The sequence below is a fragment of the Pseudopipra pipra genome, chromosome W (assembly GCF_036250125.1).
Source record: "Pseudopipra pipra isolate bDixPip1 chromosome W, bDixPip1.hap1, whole genome shotgun sequence".
In the NCBI taxonomy this organism is placed as follows: domain Eukaryota; kingdom Metazoa; phylum Chordata; class Aves; order Passeriformes; family Pipridae; genus Pseudopipra; species Pseudopipra pipra.
Window position 1 is genome coordinate 7,215,758 of NC_087580.1, and position 17,990 is coordinate 7,233,747.

The following is a 17,990-nucleotide window of genomic DNA, read 5'->3' on the forward strand; positions in this document are numbered from 1 at the left end:
TCTGCCCAGGGTCAAACCACGACACAAGGGGAACCAGGAGGATGTGGAGACCCCGTCACGGGAGAGTGGAAGGCTCAGACTAAGTCTTAAAAAGCAAAGCCTTGCCAGAGAGTCTGGAGGTGCAGAAAGGACTCCCTGGCTTTCTGAACTCCTTCCCAGGGAAGGGTTTGGGTGTGGTTGAATCCTCTCTTAGCCCCAGACTGTGTTCACAGTTTAAATTTAAAGGAATTAAAGAGCTCTTAAGCCACTTTGTCCCACAGGTTTTAATGATGGCAAAACAAGAATATTTATATAAAATGAATAATGTACCTTATACAAATGATCAGACAAAAACCCTTAATCAGAACTATTTACTGCACAACAGAAACACTAAAACAATATAAACACTAAAATTCTACTAGTAGAGTCTAATACAGCGTAAAGCAGTACAGGGCACTGGAACAAAGCATTTATTGAAGCAGTTCTATTAAAGCTGGCAAACAGAAATAATTATTAAGTAGAGATCTGATGTAACTCACCCAGACCAACACTCATGGGGAGATCTCTTCCTCTCAGCCTCAAGGAGTGACCTTGGAGGGCGTCCCCAGCCAAGGGAGGAATCTCCACACACCCCCCAGGGAGGGTTTTGTCAGAAAGAACCCGACTGCATGAGAGGGGACTGGACTTTTTATAGGATAAAGTGATTGAGTGCCAGGCCCGCCTTTCCAGGCCAGCTTTCAGCTTATCTGTCAACCCAGACTTCAACCAGCAGGGTGTGTGTTCAACGCTGGACCAACCAGGATGGTTTGAGCAGAGTTAACACCGAGACAACAGCCTGGCTCCAGCAGTTGATCTTGCATGACAGCTTGATTATGAGCTTGATTGGACCTTGGGTCTGGCCAGGCTGGGACTATCCTGCCACAGTCCACCAGCCAGGGGTCTTCCCAATGTGGGTCACTGGGACTGTGGGTCACCAAGCCTGTTCCCAAGGTGGGTCACTGGGAATGTGGGTCACCAAGCCTGTTCCCAAGGTGAGTCCTCCGACAGGTGATGGAGTTGGAGCAGCAGATGAAGCTCTTCCCGCAGTCGAGGCACTCGTAGGGCTTCCCTTACTGGTGGGTCCGTTGGTGTCTGGTCAAGTCAGAGCTGTGGGTGAAGCTCTTCCCACACTCCGCACACTTGTAGGGCCTCTCCCCGCTGTGGATGCGCCGGTGGGTGATGAGGGTGCACTTCTGTTTGAAGCCCTTCCCACAGTCGGTGCAGCGGAAGGGCCTCTCATCCGTGTGTGTCCGCTGGTGCCTGAGGAGATCTGAGCTACTCCGAGACCTCTTCCCACACTCCCCACACTCGTAGGGCTTCTCCCCCGTGTGCGTGCGCTGGTGGGTGACGAGGTCAGAATTGTATGTGAAGCTTTTCTTGCATTCCCCACATTTGTAGGGCTGGGGCCCCCGTTCCCCAGTGTGGATCTGCTGGTGGCGGATCAGGCGGGAGCTGACGCTGAAGCCCTTCCCGCATTCCAAGCACTTGTAGGGCCGTTCCCCCGTGTGCACCCGGCGGTGGGTGAGGAGGTGGGAGCTATAGAGGAAGGTCTTCCCACATTCCTCACACTCATAGGGCCGTTCCCCAGTGTGGACACGCTGGTGGGCGAGGAGCTTGGAGCTGCTGTTGAAGCTCTTCCCACATTCCAAGCACATGAAGGGCTTCTCCCTGCTGGGAGGCTGCTCAGGGACCACCAGCTCAGAGCTCTGGCTCAAGCTCCGGCCGCCTTCCCAGCACAGGCTGAGTCTTTCCTCCACAGAGCACCCTGGGCTGGCTTTGGAGCCCCTCCTCCTGAGGGATCTCCTGCCCTTTTCCTCCCCGCTGCCTTCCTGTGCCGTGGAGCCCTTCAAAACGGCCTCTCCCACCAGGGTCTGCCGGGGGGATTTGTCCTCTGTGCCCTCCGTCCTCAGCTCGGGGCCTGGGGCAGGAAGGAAGGACAGGGAGGGGATTTGCCTCTGGCCCAGAGGGAAGGGGGAGGAGAAGGAAGATGGAGAGGAAGGAGGGTAGAGAAGAAAAAAGGAGAGGAAGGAATATGAAGGGAAAGAACAAGAAGAAAAAGAAACACAGAGAGGAAGGAAGAAGAAGAAGAAAGGAAGAAGGAAGGAAGAAGGAAGGAAGAAGGAAGGAAGAAGGAAGGAAGAAGGAAGGAAGAAGGAAGGAAGAAGGAAGGAAGAAGGAAGGAAGAAGGAAGGAAGAAGGAAGGAAGAAGGAAGGAAGAAGGAAGGAAGAAGGAAGGAAGAAGGAAGGAAGAAGGAAGGAAGCAAGAAGAAGGCCCAGAACTGGACACAGTACTCGAGGTGTGGCCTCACCAGTGCCAAGTACAGGGGAAGAACCACTGCCCTGGTCCTGCTGGCCATGCTGGTCCTGAGAGAAGGAAGGAGCAAGGAGACAAGGAATGATGAATAGGAAGGAGAAGACAGAACAAAGAAAAAGGAGAAAGGAGAGAAAGGAAGGAGAAGGAAGAAGGAGAAAAAGGAAAAAACATGAGGAAGGAGAGGAAGGAACAAGGAGAAGGAAGAAGAAGGAAAAGGAACAAGGAGTGGAAGGAAGAAGCTCAGGGAGGGGATTTGCCTCCGGCCCAGAGGGAAGGCCAAGGACATCCCCCCAAATCCGGCCCTGGCAGGACAGTGGCAGCAGCGGGGTTGTCCTGCAGCCGGGGGCGATGCTGGGCTGGGAGATACAGGACAAGACAGGGCAAAGGGGCACTGACTTCCTCCTCACCTGCTTGGAGGGCCCATGGCATCTTCCTCTTCCTCGCAGCCTCCTTCATCTGGCCAAGCTTTGGGAAGGAGAAATCCTGATGGGGGGGAAAAACAAGGGCTGAGCGTGTTGGGTTGGGGGTTCCTCCCGCCCAAGTCCATCTCTAGAAGTCACTGGGCACCCTGTGTCCATAAAAACCTCCTAAACATCAAGTTTCAAAAAAAAAAACCCAGACCTTCAAGGTTCAGACCAAAAACACCCTTCCAGGAGTTCCCCCTCTCAAGTTCTCCACTTTGGGGTTCTGGGGGTCCCCCCTCTTTCAGCTGCTGGGGGTCCCACGTGTATTGGGAGTCCCCCCTCTCCAGGGTCCCGCCCTCTCTGGGCTGCTGAGGGTCCCAAGAATCCCAGGGGTCTTCCCACTTTGGTATTCTGAGGAACCCCCTTCTCTGGGCTGCTGGGGGTCCTGCAGTTTCCCCCTCTCCACAGTCCCCCTGCTTAGGGATGAGGGGGGTTTTGGAGGCCCCAGGGGTCCCTTCTCCCCTGACTCTGCTTTGGGGTGCTGGGGCTCTCAGGAGTCCCATCTCTCTGGGGTCTCGCCCTCTCCACGGTGCTGTGGGTCCCAGAAATCCCGGGGGTCCCCCTTCTCTGGGCTCCCCTTTCTCTGGGGTCTCCCTGGCTGGGCTCACGGGGGTCCCAGCACTCTCCCTTCTCCAGGCTCCCCACTTCAGTGTCCCAGAGCTCCCAAATCTCCCTGTCTCTCCAGTTCCCCACTCCTGCCTTATCCTGCAGGGTGCTCCTGGAGTGTCCCAGGGACCCCCTGAACGCCTCATTCCTGGACACCAGATCCCCCCTGCACCCCCTTATCCAGACCAGGACCCCCTGCACCCAATTCCCTGGCTACAGAACCCCCTGCACCCCCTTTCCCGGCCATCCTGCCTCTCCCAGACTCCCTTTCCCTTTACCCTGGCACTCCCTGGACCCCCATTCCTGCCCATCAGGACCCCCCTGCACCTCCTCTCCACCACTGGCACTCTCACCCCCTTCCTCAGCTCCAGGACCCCCCTGCACCCCCTTTCCCAGCCATCCCACCTCTCCAAGTCCCCACACCCTCCCTTCTCCTTCACCCTGCCACCCCCTCCACCCCCACTCCTGCCTTTCCCACTCCCCAACCCCTCCTTTCCTCAACACCCGGCACCCCCTGAACTGCCCTTCCTGCACATCCCGGCTCTCCCCACCCACTGAACCCCCTTTCCCTCACACTGGAGGCCCCTGCACCCTCCTTTCCTGGACACAAGGACCCGAGAGACCCCCTGGGCCTCCTCTCCCAGTCCCTACAGCCCCCCTTTTCCTTCACTCTGGGACACCCCAAACCCCCATTCCTGGCCACAGGAACCCCCTGGCACCCCCTTATTCTGCACTAAGACCCCCCTGCAACCCCCTTTCCCGCCCAGCCCCCCTCTCCCAGCCCCCCGGCCCTGCTTTGCCTTCACGCTGCTACCCCCTGCACCCCCAGGCCTGCCTTTTCCACAACCCACAGGACCCTTTTCTTTGGAACACGGGGGGACCCCCTGAACCCCGTTTTCTGCCCGTTCTCCCAACCCCCAGGACCTCCCTTTCCCCCACACCGCCGACCCCTGCGCAGGGGATCTCCCTGGACCCCCCATCCCACCTCTCCAGAGCCCCGCACTCCCCTTTCCTCGGCCCTGGCATCCCCCAAAACCCCCTTCCCCAGCACTCTGCCCCCCGACAGCCCCAACACTCACCCCAAAAACACTCCCAGGCTTCCCCCTCTCCCATCTCCCCACTTTGGGGGGCGGGAATTGGGGAACTCCCGCCACTGTTGGGGACAATCAAAGAGTTCCCGACGCGTGGCCGGGGCCTTTGTTCGGCCTGCCGGGAATTCCCAACAAACATCCCGGCCCCCATCAGCCGCTGGGGCCCGGGGGTCCCTCCTCTCCAGGGATCGAGCTGTGGGGACACGAAGGGACCCCCACGGGAACCCCTTTGCCGCTCTCCCACCTCCCCTTCTTCCCCTCTCCCACCCTTTGCCCGTCGCCCCCCGCTGCTTTGGCAGTGACCCACCCCCTCTCTCGCTCACTTTGGGGCTCCCAGCCCCTCTTCTCCTTCCCCTCTGCCCCTTTGCCATCGGGGCCCCCAACTCACCTCGAGCTCCCGGCTCGGGGGATGGAGCGGGGGGAGGAGGAGCGGGCAGAGGCAAAGGAGGAGGAAGAGGAGGAGCATCGCCCCCCTGAGTGGGCGGGGAGGGGGAGCTCGGTGCGATGGGTTGGGGGTGTGCGGGGGGTTTTGGGGGGGATGTTTGGGGCTGAGCCGCAAATGGCCCTCGGGGGGACCTCGGGGGGTCCCCGGGAGGTGGTTTGGTTTTGTTGGGGGGATCCCGGGGTGGGTTCCCGGCAGAGGCGGGAGGTGGGCGGGGGGATGCGGGGACCCCCCCGCGGTGGGGGTCGGTGTTGCGGGGTCAGGCCCCGCCGCCCCCATTGTCAGCCCGGTGCCGGCGGGGGGGGACGCGACGAGCCCCTTTTTTAGGGCCCCCGGAGTGGGGAGAGCAGAGAGGGGCGACAGCGGAGCTGGGGGACCCCCGGCAGCCACGAGGAGATTCAGGTGTTTATGGGATTCAGTTGTTTATGGGAGGGGAAAAATCAGGGAAAAGGGGGAAAAAAACCCGGGCAAAGCCGAAAAACTCCGGCTGGAGGACTGACGATAGAGTTGGTGCGGGCAGAGCGGCGCTGCGTGCGCGCCCCTGTCTCGGTTTTCACTTCCGGCGCCGCCATGTTGGGGAGGTCGGCGGGGCGACTGGCGGGGGTCGTGGCGCTGGTCACGGGTGGGTTTTGGGGGGGATTTGGGGGAGTTTTGGGGGTGAGAGGGAAGGGGAGACCACCAGGGGAGGAGTGGAGGGGAACTTAGGGCGGGGAGACCCCCGGGAGGGACGCTGGGAGGAGTTAAAGGTGACCCTGGTGATACTAGGAGGGTCACTGGTGATACTGGGATGGTCGCAGACCCCTCTGGTGACACTGGGGGAGGTCACTGGTGACACTAGATCCCACTGGTGCCACTGGGAGGACACTGGGAGGGGTCACAGGCCCCACTGGTGACACTGGGAGGGTTATTGGTGACACTGGGAGGGGTCACTGGTTAAAGTGGTCCCCACTGGTGCCATCGGGCAGTCATTGGTCCTCCGGGTCGCCAGGGGGCGCCAGGGGCGGTTCGCATACCCTTCAATGACCCCGGTTATTCATTGGCCCTCCGAACCGCCAGGGGGCGCCAGCGGCATCGGCCGCGCCGTGAGCGGCCGCCTGGCCCGCGAGGGCGCGCGCGTGGCCGTGGCCGATCGCGACATGTCGGGGGCGGCGGCGACAGCGAAAGGGCTCCCCCGGAACTGCCCCCCCGACCACGGAGCTTTCCAGGTGGATGTGGCCGATCCCAAAAGCGTCGCCGGGATGGTGAGGGGGGTGCAGGTAATGTCGCCGCCACCTCCCCCCCACCGGTGACATGTCGCGATAGTGTCACACCCTCCCCAGTGTCCCGCAGTGTCCCTGAGTGGCCCCCGGTATCAGCAGTGCCACCCTCAAAATTCCCAAATCCACCCCAAATCACTCCCAGAATTTACAAATTCCCACAAATTCCTTCCCATTCCCACAAAATTCCTGGGAAATCGCAGCCAAATTGCCCCAGATCGCAGTAAAAGCCCCCCCCAATCCACCCAAAATCGACCCAAATCCTCCCCAATTCACCCCAAATCACCCCCAGAATTCCCAAATCCCCACAAATCCACCCAACCCAGACCCAAATCCACCCCAAATCACCCCCAGAACTGACAAATTCCCCCAAAAGTTGCAAATTCCCACAAACTCCCCCCAAATTCCATCTGATTCCCACCAAATTCCTGGAAAATCACAGCCAAACGACCTCAAATTGCAGGAAAACCTCCACAAATCCCTCCAAAATCGACCCAAATCCCCCCTAAATCTCCCCAGAATTCCCAAATCCCCAAAACTACACCCAAATCAGACCCAAATCCACCCCAAAATCACCCCCAAAATTCCCAAATGCCAGCAAATTCCCCAAAACTCACATATTTCCCCAAAATTCCATTGGATTCCCACCAAATTCCAGGGAAATCGCAACCAACTGGCCCCAAATCACAGGAAAAAAAAACCCAAATCTGCCCTAAATTGACCCAAATCCACCCCAGAATTCCCAAATCCACCCAAACCAGACCCAAATCCTCCCCAATTCACCCCAAATCACCCCCAGAATTTCCAAATCCACCCAACCCAGATCCAAATCCACCCCAAAATCACCCCCAAAACTCCCAAATCCCCTCAAATTTCCCCCAAATTTCCATCAAATTCCCACCAAATTCCTGCAAAATTGCAGCCAAATGGCCCCAAATTGCAGGAAAACCCCCCTCAAATCCGCCCCAAACTGACCCGAATCCACCCCAGGATTCCCAAATCCACCCAAATCCACCCAAAATGGACCCAAATCCTCCCCAGTTCACCCCAAATGACCCCTCGATGTCCCCAAATGTCCCCCCAGGAGCACTTTGGGGTTCCCCCCGTGTCCTGGTGTCCTGTGCCGGGATCACCCGCGACCGGATGTTCCTGGAGATGGGAGAGCGGGAATTCCGGGAAGTGCTGGGGGTGAACTTGGAGGTGAGAGGGGACACTGGGGACATTGGGGACATTGGGGACATTGGGGGGATTGGGGACATTGGGGGACATTGGGGGACATTGGGGACATTGGGGGGACATTGGGGACATTGGGGGACATTGGGGGGACATTGGGGGGACATTGGGGGGACATTGGGGACATTGGGGGACATGGGGGGGACATTGGGGACATTGGGGGGACATTGCGGAGACATTGGGGGGACATTGGGGACATTGGGGACATTGGGGGACATTGGGGACATTGAGGGACATTGGGGGGACATTGGGGGACATTGGGGGGACATTGGGGACATTGGGGGGACATTGGGGGACATTGGGGGATATTGGGGGGCATTGGGGGGCACTGGGGTACATTGGGGGGACATTGGGGACATTGGGGACATTGGGGACATTGGGGGACATTGGGGACATTGGGGACATTGGGGGGACATTGGGGACATTGGGGACATTGGGGGACATTGGGGGACATTGAGGGACATTGGGGGGACATTGGGGGACATTGGGGACATTGGGGGACATTGGGGGACATTGGGGGATATTGGGGGGCATTGGGGGGCACTGGGGTACATTGGGGGGACATTGGGGACATTGGGGAGGTGACACCAGAGGTGACACTTCTGTGTGTGTCTGAGGGACCCTGAGGGTGAGTTGGGGACACTTTGGGGACACTTTGGGGACACTTGGAGGTGCCACCACCCCCCGGTGTCCCCCAGACGTGGCAGACGTGGTGGCTTTCCTGGCGTCGGGGGACAGCGGCTACGTCACCGGGGCCACCCTGGAGGTGACAGGTGGGGACCCCCCATGTCCCCAGTGTGTCCCCAGTGTGTCCCCAATGACCCCTCAATGTCCCCCCAATGTCCCCCCTTTCCCTCTCTCATTCCAGGGGGTCTCTTCATGTGACGGATCCAGCCCCTCCCCCCAATGTCCCCTCAATGTCCCCCCAATGAGGGGGAGGGGCAGACCTCAAAATTTGGGGGATAAAGGGGAGGGACCCCAAAATTTGGGGTGTTGAGGCTGGGAGCCCAAAAATGGGGGGAAGAAGAATGGGGGGGGCCCTAAAATTTGGGGAGATTGAGGGGCAGGACCCAAAAATTTGGGGGGGAGACCTCAAAATTTGAGGGGATAAAAGGGGGAGACCCCAAAATTTGGGGGGTTGGGATGGGGGGGAGGCCCCGAGTTTGGGGGGAGGGGACCCCAAAATTTGGGTGGGGGACAAAAGGGGGTCCCAAAAATCGGGGAGGGTCCCAAAACTGGGGAGGAGGGGCCTAAAGTAAGGGAGGGGCTCCCCCAAAATATGGGGGGAACCCCAAAACTGGGGGGGTCGAGGGAGGGGGGTGGAAACCCCTCCAAAAAACCACCAGGAGCCATTGCCATGGAGATGTTTATTGGCCACACCCACCCCTCCCCTCCCTTAAATTTCTAAAACAACAAAAATAAACATTTTGGACCCCAAATTTGGGGTTTTTTTGGGGTGGAGACCCCAAATTTTTGGGGTGAGGGGTTGGGAGGGGTCTCTTAAATTCGGGGGGGGAGGTCAGATGTAGCCCTGCCCCCTCTTGACCCTACCCCCCTTAAAACCTCCTCTAAAACCACAAAAATAAACATTTTGGGCCTCAAATTTTGGAGTTTTTTGAGGCAAACCCCCCCAGAAGTTTTGGGAGGTGTCCCCAAAATTCGGGAGGGGTGGAGTTAAGAGAGGGCGGAGCCAAATCCTCCATCTTTTCTGCCTTAAACCTCCTCTAAAACGACAAAAATAAACCTTCTGGATGCCAAATTTTGGAGTTTTTAGAGGCAAAATCCCCCAGAATTACCCCTAATTAGCACATGATGCCCGGGGTTCATGTTAATAATTAATTAGCCCATAATAGCTGTGGGTAAATCATTAACCACTAATTAATCCATAATATCCGTGGGTTCCCATCAATCTCTAATTAATCCATAATATCCATGGGTTCCCATCAATCCCAAATTATCCCAAATGGTCCCAAACGGTCCCAAATTATTCCAAATAGTCCCAAATGATCCCAAATGGTCCCCAAACTCAAATCCCAAATCCCATGTGGTTCCAAATCCCAAGTAAACCCTAAATCACCAATGATCCCCCATCCCATGTAGTTCCAAATCCCATATAAAAGCAAATCCCAGATGTTCCCAGATAACCCCTAAATCCCGAATAATTCCCAATCCCATATATTCCCAAATCCCAAAGAAACCCCTAAATCCCCAATAATTCCTAAATCCCAAATAAACCCCCAATCCCCAAGAATTCCCAATCCCATATATTCCCATGTCCCAAATAATAGCAAATCCCAGATGTTCCCAAATCCCAAATAACCCCCAAATCCCCAGTACTTCCCAAACCCATGTAATCCCAAATGCCAAATAAACCCCAAATGCCAAATAATAACAAATCCCATTGAGGTGGTTTGAAGCTGGCTCCCTGCCAAGACTCCAAACCTCACCACAAGAGCTCCCCCCCCAAAACCAAGGGAGAAGAGAGAAAAAACCAAGAGAACTGAAACGAGAGAGAGACAGCTGAAGCAATATATATATAAATATAAATATATTTACACTTATATTACACTTATATACAATTGAAATATAGGTACAATTTCAAAAGGAAAGGGGAAAGGGAAGGGGAAGGAAAAAAAGGAACAAAAGCACAAAATATACACGATCACTATCCCAAGATCTAACAACTAAAAGAATTAGCAAAGGATATCCCACTGCTCTCCTTGGGACAACAGAAAGTGGCTCTGGAACGACCCCGGCACCCTCCGTCTGCCAAGGTGGGCAGGGCCTTACCAGGCCTCGCTCCCCAACCCGACAGACTCCACACAGGGAACCTGCACCTCCAAAGCTGGAAGGAAAGAGGGCAAAGGCCTCTCCTCCTTTCTTCTTATAGCCCAGCTTAGGTAAAAATGGTGGGGAATAGCGGGGAAATCTGGGCACTTCCTTGGTTACAGACTGGTCATGAAGGAAGGCCCAGACTAAAGTACCAGAGACATCACATCCCCCTCTGTGACATCACATCCCCCTCTGTGACATCACCTCCTCTGTGACATCACATCCTCCTCTGTGACATCACATCCCCCTCTGTGACATCACATCCCCCTCTGTGACATCACATCCTCCTCTGTGACATCACCTCCTCTGTGACATCACATCCTCCTCTGTGACATCACATCCCCCTCTGTGACATCACATCCCCCTCTGTGACATCACATCCTCCTCTGTGACATCACATCCCCCTCTGTGACATCACATCCTCCTCTGTGACATCACATCCTCCCCATGACATCACATCCTCCTCTGTGACATCACATCCTCCTCTGTGACATCACATCTTCCTCTGTGACATCACATCCTCCTCTGTGACATCACATCCTCCTCTGTGACATCACATCTCTCCTGTGGCATCACATCCTCCCCATGACATCACATCTCTCCTGTGACATCACATCCTCCTCTGTGACATCACATCTCTCCTGTGACATCACATCCCCCTCTGTGACATCACATCCCCCTCTGTGACATCACATCCTCCTCTGTGACATCACATCCTTCATGTGACATCACATCCACCCTTATGACATCACTGCTTCCAGGTGACATCACATCCTTTCTGTGACATCACATCACCCTGTGATGTCATGTCCCCCACTGTGACATCACATCCTCCTCTGTGACCTCACATCTCTCCTATGACATCCCTTCCTTCCTATTGCATGACATCTTCTCTATGACATCACATCCTCCTCTGGGACCTCACATCTCTCCTATGACATCACTTCCTTCCTATTGCATGACATCTTCTCTATGACATCACATCCTCCTCTGTGACATCACAACTCTCCTATGACATTACGTCTGTCAATGACATCACATCCTTCCTGTGACATCACATTCTTATCTCTGACATCACTCCTCCTCTGTGACATCACATCTCTCCTATGCCATCAGAGCTCCTCTATAATGTCGCTACCAACATATGACATGACATTTTTCCTGAGACATCACATCCTTCCTGTGACATCACATCCTCCTCTCTGACATCACATGCAACATAACAGCTCCTCTGTGACATCACATCCTTTATGTGGCATCACATCCTCCCCGTGATGTCAAGGGGCTATGTGATGTCACAGGGGAGGACGTGATGTCAGAGGGACGATTTGATATCACAGCAGAGGTTTGATGTCACAGGATGGATGTGATGTCACAGAGGAGGATGTGGCTGCTCCATCTCAGAGTCACCTCAGAGGGGCCCTCACGGGTACCTTGTCCCTCTAAATTTTTCATGTTATCCCACAGAATTCCCGGAACAAGCCTGAGCTTGTGCCCCTCCCCCATCGTGTCCCGTTTAGAGCCCTGGGACACTGTGGAACCTCATGGAACCAAGGGGCCACTGGGACACCACAGGGCTTCATGGAACCCAAGGGACCCTGGGACACTGTGGGGGCTCATGGAACCAAAGGGACCCTGGGACACTGTGGGGGCTCATGGAACCCAAGGGACCCTGGGACACTGTGGGGGCTCATGGAACCAGAGGGACCCTGGGACACTGTGGGGGCTCATGGAACCCAAGGGACCCTGGGACACTGTGGGGGCTCATGGAACCCAAGGGACCCTGGGACACTGTCAGGAGCCTCGTGGTGCCCAGGGCTGAGGAATCCCGTGGGTGCAGGTGGCTCAGGGAGCAGCTGCAGTTGGAGCTGTGGGATGAGCTCTGGGTGAGGGACCTCAGCCCAAAGGCCGTGAGCTGCTGACCCTGGAGCAGCCAAGGGAGAGGACACTTGGAGACAGGGCAGGAGCCCAGGACTCAGCAGGAAGAGCAGTTTGTGTGCTTGGAGTGTGAGGAGATAAAACCCCAAGGAGTTTTTTGTTGGGGGTCCCTCCTTGAGGCGCCAGCTCAGCCTGTATCTGTGTTTCTTCACAAGAAATAAATTGTTTTACTGTTTTTAAGATATCAGAGACTCGGCCATGGGAAACCTGGGTGGAAGCAGTGAGGAAACCTGGTCTGACTGTGAGAGTGGGGGTGTGGGGAGTCACAGGGGACCCGTCAGGTCACTGGAGCTGCTGCTGCTGGGAAGGGGCCTGAGTGTCAGCAGTGTCTGGGCTGGTGGGAGAGTGACTGCCAGGGAGTCCTGGGAATGGTGAGCCTGGGAAGTTCCCTTAAGAGTGTGAGGGGGGATCTCGTGTGCAGAGACCCCCAGGAGCCCCCTGAGCCGCTCTGCTCATGGCAAGGATGCAGAGAAGGCAGAGTTACTGAACACCTTTGCACTGACAAGACCAGCCCTCAGGGATCTCTGGTCCGGGAGACCAGGCTATAGGAATGTTGGAAGGAAGATCTTGCCTTGCTAAGGAAGATTGGGTCAGAGAACACCTCCAAAAACTCTCCCCCCACAAGTACATGGGACACTTGATGACCTCCTGTCACCAAGGGGACCCTGTGACACTGTGGGACCTCGTGGTTATCAGTCTCTTCCAAACGTTGTGTGCAACAACAGAGAGGCAAAACAGTGGAGCCTGAGCATGATGATCCAAACTATTCCCATCTCACCTGAAGATGTCCCTGCTAACAGAGGTCCTGTGTGTTCCCTCTGCTCTCTGGGCACTTGCATCCTTTGAGAGCTGCCCATCACTCTGGTAGCCAAGAGCACAGGGCAGGGGATCCCCTGGAGGGGGAGCAGAGACATCTTTCCTAGATCACCTTGCTCAGAGCCCCATGCAACCTGGCCTTGAATGTTTGCAGGGATGGGGCATCCACCACCTCCCTGCAAATGTGTTCCTGTGTTTCAGCATTCTCACTATGAAATATTTCTTCTTTATCTCTAGTCTGAACTTACACTTTTTTAGTTTAACTTCCTCACCCCCTGTCCTATTGTGACAGGCCCTACTGAACCCTTTGCCCACATGTCTCTAAAAAGCTGCCTTGAAGTACTGGAAGGCCCCAAGGAGGTCTCCCCACAGCCTTTAATTCTGCAGGCTGAAGAGCCCCCACTCTCTCAGCCTGTCTCCATGCGAGAGGTGCTGCAGCCCTGGGATGCCCTTGGTGGCCTCCTCTGGAAGTGCCCCAAGAGGTGCGTGTCTTTGCTGTGCTGAGGAGCCCATGGAGCTGCAGGAGATGCCAGGGCTGGCAGGGGAATCCCCCCAAGCCATTGCCATTGCGGGCGGGTGCGTTGCAGACAGGCAGAGGAGCCCAGAGCTGGGGGCAGCACTGCAGGAGGGGTCTCAGCTGAGCGGAGCAGAGGGGCAGAACCCCCCTCCCCTGCTGCCCACGCTGTGGCATGAGACCAGGACACAGGGGGTTGTGGGCTGTGAGCTCCCATTGCTGGCTCCCATCCTGCTTTTCATCCCCCACTATCCCCATGGCCTTGGATGCAGGGCTGCTCTCCATCCCTTCAGCCCCGAGCCTGGCCCTTGAGATCTGGGGGCATTTGACACCCGCTGGCTCCTTTGATCCCCTTTCCCATCCCTCCCAGAGCACAGGGAAGGACTGAGGGGCCTTCCCTGATTGTCCCTGACCCTCCCCTGCCCCGACACCAAGCTGTGCTCCTTGGGGATGGTGCTTGGACAGCCCCAGTCAGACCCTGTTTCCCGCTGTGCCCCCAAACCACCGGGTGCCCCAGGGGACGTGGGAACACACATGGACACGGGAAGGCACCCGTGGATGTGGGAACACACCCACCCAGACAGACACAGAGCATTTGTTTTGCTGCAGGGGTTTATTGATTCTTGCAGGGAAATTGCCAGGGCACCCAGGGGATCAGGGGGGTCCTCCAGGGATGATCATCTCCTCATGCCGCTGGAGGGGGCCAGGACACGGGTGTCACCACCACTTCCAGTCCTGAAAGACAGAGCCCCAAACGTTACCCCCGGTGTCCACAGGGACATGGGAGGGGCCTTGTCCCCACCCCGTCTGTCTGCAGGGAGCTGGGGCAGGAGAAGGGAATTGGATGCTGAGATCCATGTGGCCCCAGAGCCCCTGAGCCCGGGATGCTCTGACACCTCCCTGAGCCCCTCCCTGCCCTCCCGGTGAGCCTGGGGGTCTGCAGAGCCCCCAGTGCAAGGCAAGGCTTGGGGGCAGCTCTGTCCAGCTGCCCCGGGACACGGAGCAGGGACAGCCCCCTGCGTGTCCCTCTGCTGTCCCCAAGCTCTGCCCACTGCAGAGGGCTCAGGGACCCCCCAGGGCCCTGCCAGGCTCCTTTGGGGGGCTGAGGAGCCTCCCATATTTCTCACCTGGACATGCAGAGAGGCAGCCGAGCGTCACTGGCGCATCAGCTCCACCTGGTCAGCCACGGGGGGCTGGGGACAAAGGCAGGGTTAGAGACACACTGGGCTGGTTCTGGGACACACTGGGCTGGACTGGGACACACTGGGCTGGACTGGGACACACTGGGATACTGGGGAGGATCGTGGCCATGAGAGGGGAGGGTCTGGGCCCAGCAGAACTCGGGGTACCCACCTCAGACCTCTTCACTCGATGGACATCCATGCCTCCCTGGAGAGAGAGTGTGAGGTGTCACTGGTCATTGGGGTGTCCCCAGGCCCAGGAGGGATGGGGGGACTACATTTCCCCCCATTTCCCACACTGGGGACATCTCAACTCCAGAACTTACCCCGACACATCCACCTCCGCCTTGTCCCGAGATTGGCTGGGGAAGGAGAGCAAAGGTTTAAGCAGGATTGGCCCCTGTGGGGTTGGGGAGGGACACAGGTGTCCCCAGACCCCCCAGCCCATGGTTGGCCCCTGGTCTGAGGGGGAAAATCCCTTCTGCTCCCCCAGCCCCACTGCACCCAGTTTCCCCCGGGATCCCTGTTCCTGCAGGGCCCAGGGTGGGGATGGAGACAAGGAGAGCCAGGGGAATTCAGGGCCTGCAGGAGGGTGGGGGGAGGAGAAGGGAACCCAAAAAGGGTGAAGTGGGGGGAATTGGGGATCCCACAGGATGGGCATTGGGGTGTGGAAGGGATGGGACTGTGGGGGATGCGGGTGAGGAGGAAGGGATTGCAGTGGAGGGGACCCAGGGAATGAAGCAGGGCAGGGGTGGGGGCAGGATTAATGGGGAAGGGGAGAAAACTGGAAGGGACTGGGAGACTCTTTGGGACTGAGGGGTCAAGGAAGGGGATTTCTGGACACGAGTGTCATGGGCAATGGGAAAGGGGAAGGATTAGAGGAGAAAGAAGGGAAGAAATGGTGTGGGAATGATGGCCTGTGTGTGTGTGGTGGGGTGGACTGGGGTGTGTGGGAATAGAGTGGGGGCCCTGAGGAAGGACCTCCCCGGTGCACACTGGGGTGGACTGGGGAGCACTGGGATGGCCTGGAGGGTGGTGGCCACCAGAGGGGAGGGTCTGGGCCCAGCACAAGCCCTGGTACCCACCGGGCCGCCGATGACGCCTGCCTGTAGAGAGACAAGGAGACGTCACTGGTCACTGGGGTGTCCCCAGTGCCAGGAAGGGATGGGGGGCCCAAAGTGCCCCCCACTTCCCACACTGGGTGCCTCCCAACTCCCAGACTTACCTCCCCACATTGGACGCCGCCGGCCTGAACGGGCTGCAGGAGGAGAGCAAAGGCTTGGTTGGGGTTGGCCTTGTGGGGCTGGGGGGGACACGGGTGTCCCCACCCCCTCCAGCCCCGGCTGCCCCCCGGGCTGAGCGGGGCTCTTTGGGATTGCGGCTCCCAGGCAAGTTGGGGACACCAGTGCAGGGGGAAAGGCATTGAGGGCAAAGCCTGGAGGAAAGGCCCTGGGAAAGGGCCATGGCAGGGCATTTCCCAGTTGGTGCCACTTCAGCCTGGCCAGGCCTTGTCCCACTTGAGCCCAGGGTGGAGCTTGGGCCTGTTTGTCCTCCTTGGACTCCAGTGGGGCTTGGCCCAGTTCCACCCAGTTTGGGTTGGGCCTTTGCCTTGGCTGGGAAAGAGAGGAGATGGTGGGGAGATGCCCCAGGGGACCAAGAGGATGGGATGGGGAGGCCCAAAAAGGTGGGATTTGGGGTCAGAAAGAGCAGGAAGTGTTGGGACTGTGCCAGGACGGAGCCGGGTGCAAGCATCCCATGAGGAAGCGGAGCTGCAGCAGCAGGAGTTGAATTGTGGGAAGGGGAAGGAGAGAGGGAATTGTGGGTGGAATAAGGTGACCTGGGCCGGGTCTGGGGGTGCTGGGGAGTGCTGGGGGTGCCCCTGGATTGGGAAGGGGCCCATCCCTGAGCCCATGGCCGTGGCATGGGGGCCTCACCTTGGCATCTGCCGGGGGGCTCAGCAGGATGGTGAAGAGCAGGGCCACGCTGAGCACAGCGACCTTCATCTTCCTCTGGGCCTGGGCAGCGCTGGCTGAGGCTGCACAAGGGCAGGAGCACATTTATCCCTGCCGGGACTCCTCCCTGCCCCCTCCCCGAGAGCCCCCGGGGCAAAGCCCGGCTGGGCACAGCCCCCAGCCCTGGCCACAAGCCCAGACCTGGCACAGAGTCCATCCCGCCTGCGGCACCCATCCAGCCACCTTCCCCGGCATCCCTCCAGCTTCCTGCACGGGGCAGCTGCTCCTGGAAGGGCCCAGGCCCCTGGGGGTGCCAAGGGGGTGGGCAGGGAGCTGAAAGCAGCTGCATACCCTGTGGGGACAATCCCACACAACACAAGCCATCCTCCAACAGCCCCCAAAGCCTGATCCACCCATGTCCTCCTGCCCATCCCTTCCAGAGCTTTCCCTCTGGGACACCCCAGAGCTCAGCCCAGCCCCAAACCCGGCGTGTCTGAGCACAATTGTCCCTGTTCCCACTCCAGCTCTTTGACTGAACCTGGGGCTGGCACTGCCCCCCTTCTTGGGGCACCAGGAGCCCGGGATCAGGGAAACAGGGAGCTGGGAGATAAAGGGGCTGACGGGCAATGGGCACAGGCGGGTGACTGGGATCTCCAGTCTGGGCAGGCACTGGGGAGCACTGGGCAATGCTGGCCCTGGCACACAAGGGCTGGGCCCAGGGAAGTGCTGGGGTGGTGGCAGTGCCCGGCTCCAGCCCATTTGCGGGCACTGCAGCCCCCAAGTGGTGCAGGCCCAGCCACGGCCTCCCCGAGCAGAGCCCAGAGGGGCAGATGCCCTTTGCTGGCCCTGCCCCTGTCCCAGCTGGGCACACCGTGTCCTCCCGCATCAGCCGGGCCCCGCTCTGCTCAGCTGGCCCAGGCAGGGGGGGCCAGGCACTGGCAGCCCAGCAGGGCTCTGGCTCCACACTGGGCTGGCCCTGGCACACAGCTGCCCCAGTGCCCCTGTCCCCAGGGATGGCCCTGCCCTGCCCTGGGCCCAGCGCTGGCCCTCAGCAGGATGGCACCTTCCCGCCCCACTCTCCCTCCCTCCCCACCCGCCTCACAGGCCCCTCTGGGCTGGGACCCCCGTGGGCACAGATCAAGGACAGGCACTGAGCGGGGGCTCCCGGCACCTGCCACAGCCTCAATTCTCCACTCACCTTTGGCCACAGTTCCGCAACACCTTCCATCCTTACGGGCCCCTGACCAGACACAAGAGACCATTGTGGGGCAGCTGGGAAAACATCTCAGCTGAATGACTTGACTATTTGCCTTGCATTTTCCCCAGGAGCCGG

General features: G+C 58.1%; 2 protein-coding genes and 1 long non-coding RNA gene across 3 annotated transcripts; 2 read left to right on the top strand and 1 right to left on the bottom strand.

Moving 5' to 3' along the window:
• Positions 1 to 250: 250 nt before the first annotated feature.
• Positions 251 to 4,984, bottom strand: LOC135405905 (zinc finger protein 239-like). Its single transcript, XM_064640444.1, has 3 exons — positions 4,882 to 4,984; positions 2,740 to 2,815; positions 251 to 1,936 (listed from the first exon to the last, which is right to left on the bottom strand). The coding sequence occupies exons 1-3, from the start codon at positions 4,957 to 4,959 to the stop codon at positions 1,089 to 1,091; spliced, it is 1,002 nt and encodes a 333-aa protein (XP_064496514.1). The 5' UTR covers positions 4,960 to 4,984; the 3' UTR covers positions 251 to 1,088.
• A 500-nt stretch (positions 4,985 to 5,484) lies between these two features.
• On the top strand, positions 5,485 to 7,417 carry LOC135405912 ((3R)-3-hydroxyacyl-CoA dehydrogenase-like). The gene is made up of 3 exons (XM_064640452.1): positions 5,485 to 5,557; positions 5,992 to 6,191; positions 7,276 to 7,417. Exons 1-3 carry the CDS (start codon positions 5,506 to 5,508, stop codon positions 7,381 to 7,383), a joined length of 360 nt encoding a protein of 119 aa, XP_064496522.1. The 5' UTR covers positions 5,485 to 5,505; the 3' UTR covers positions 7,384 to 7,417.
• Positions 7,418 to 8,058: 641 nt separating this feature from the next.
• On the top strand, positions 8,059 to 9,183 carry LOC135405914 (uncharacterized). Its single transcript, XR_010426088.1, has 2 exons — positions 8,059 to 8,197; positions 8,293 to 9,183. It is a non-coding gene; the product is annotated as an uncharacterized LOC135405914 (long non-coding RNA).
• Positions 9,184 to 17,990: the final 8,807 nt, after the last annotated feature.

Excerpts from the sequence above, each read along its gene's own strand:
- LOC135405905 (XM_064640444.1), bottom strand. The coding sequence starts at position 4,959 with ATGCTCCTCCTCTTCCTCCTCCTTTGCCTCTGCCCGCTCCTCCTCCCC. Across the intron at positions 2,816-4,881 it reads CCCCGAGCCGGGAGCTCGAG|GATTTCTCCTTCCCAAAGCT; the intron begins GTGAGTTGGGGG and ends CCCCCCCATCAG. Across the intron at positions 1,937-2,739 it reads GCCATGGGCCCTCCAAGCAG|GCCCCGAGCTGAGGACGGAG; the intron begins GTGAGGAGGAAG and ends TTCCTGCCCCAG.
- LOC135405912 (XM_064640452.1), top strand. The coding sequence starts at position 5,506 with ATGTTGGGGAGGTCGGCGGGGCGACTGGCGGGGGTCGTGGCGCTGGTC. Across the intron at positions 5,558-5,991 it reads GGTCGTGGCGCTGGTCACGG|GGGGCGCCAGCGGCATCGGC; the intron begins GTGGGTTTTGGG and ends CCGAACCGCCAG. Across the intron at positions 6,192-7,275 it reads GGATGGTGAGGGGGGTGCAG|GAGCACTTTGGGGTTCCCCC; the intron begins GTAATGTCGCCG and ends ATGTCCCCCCAG.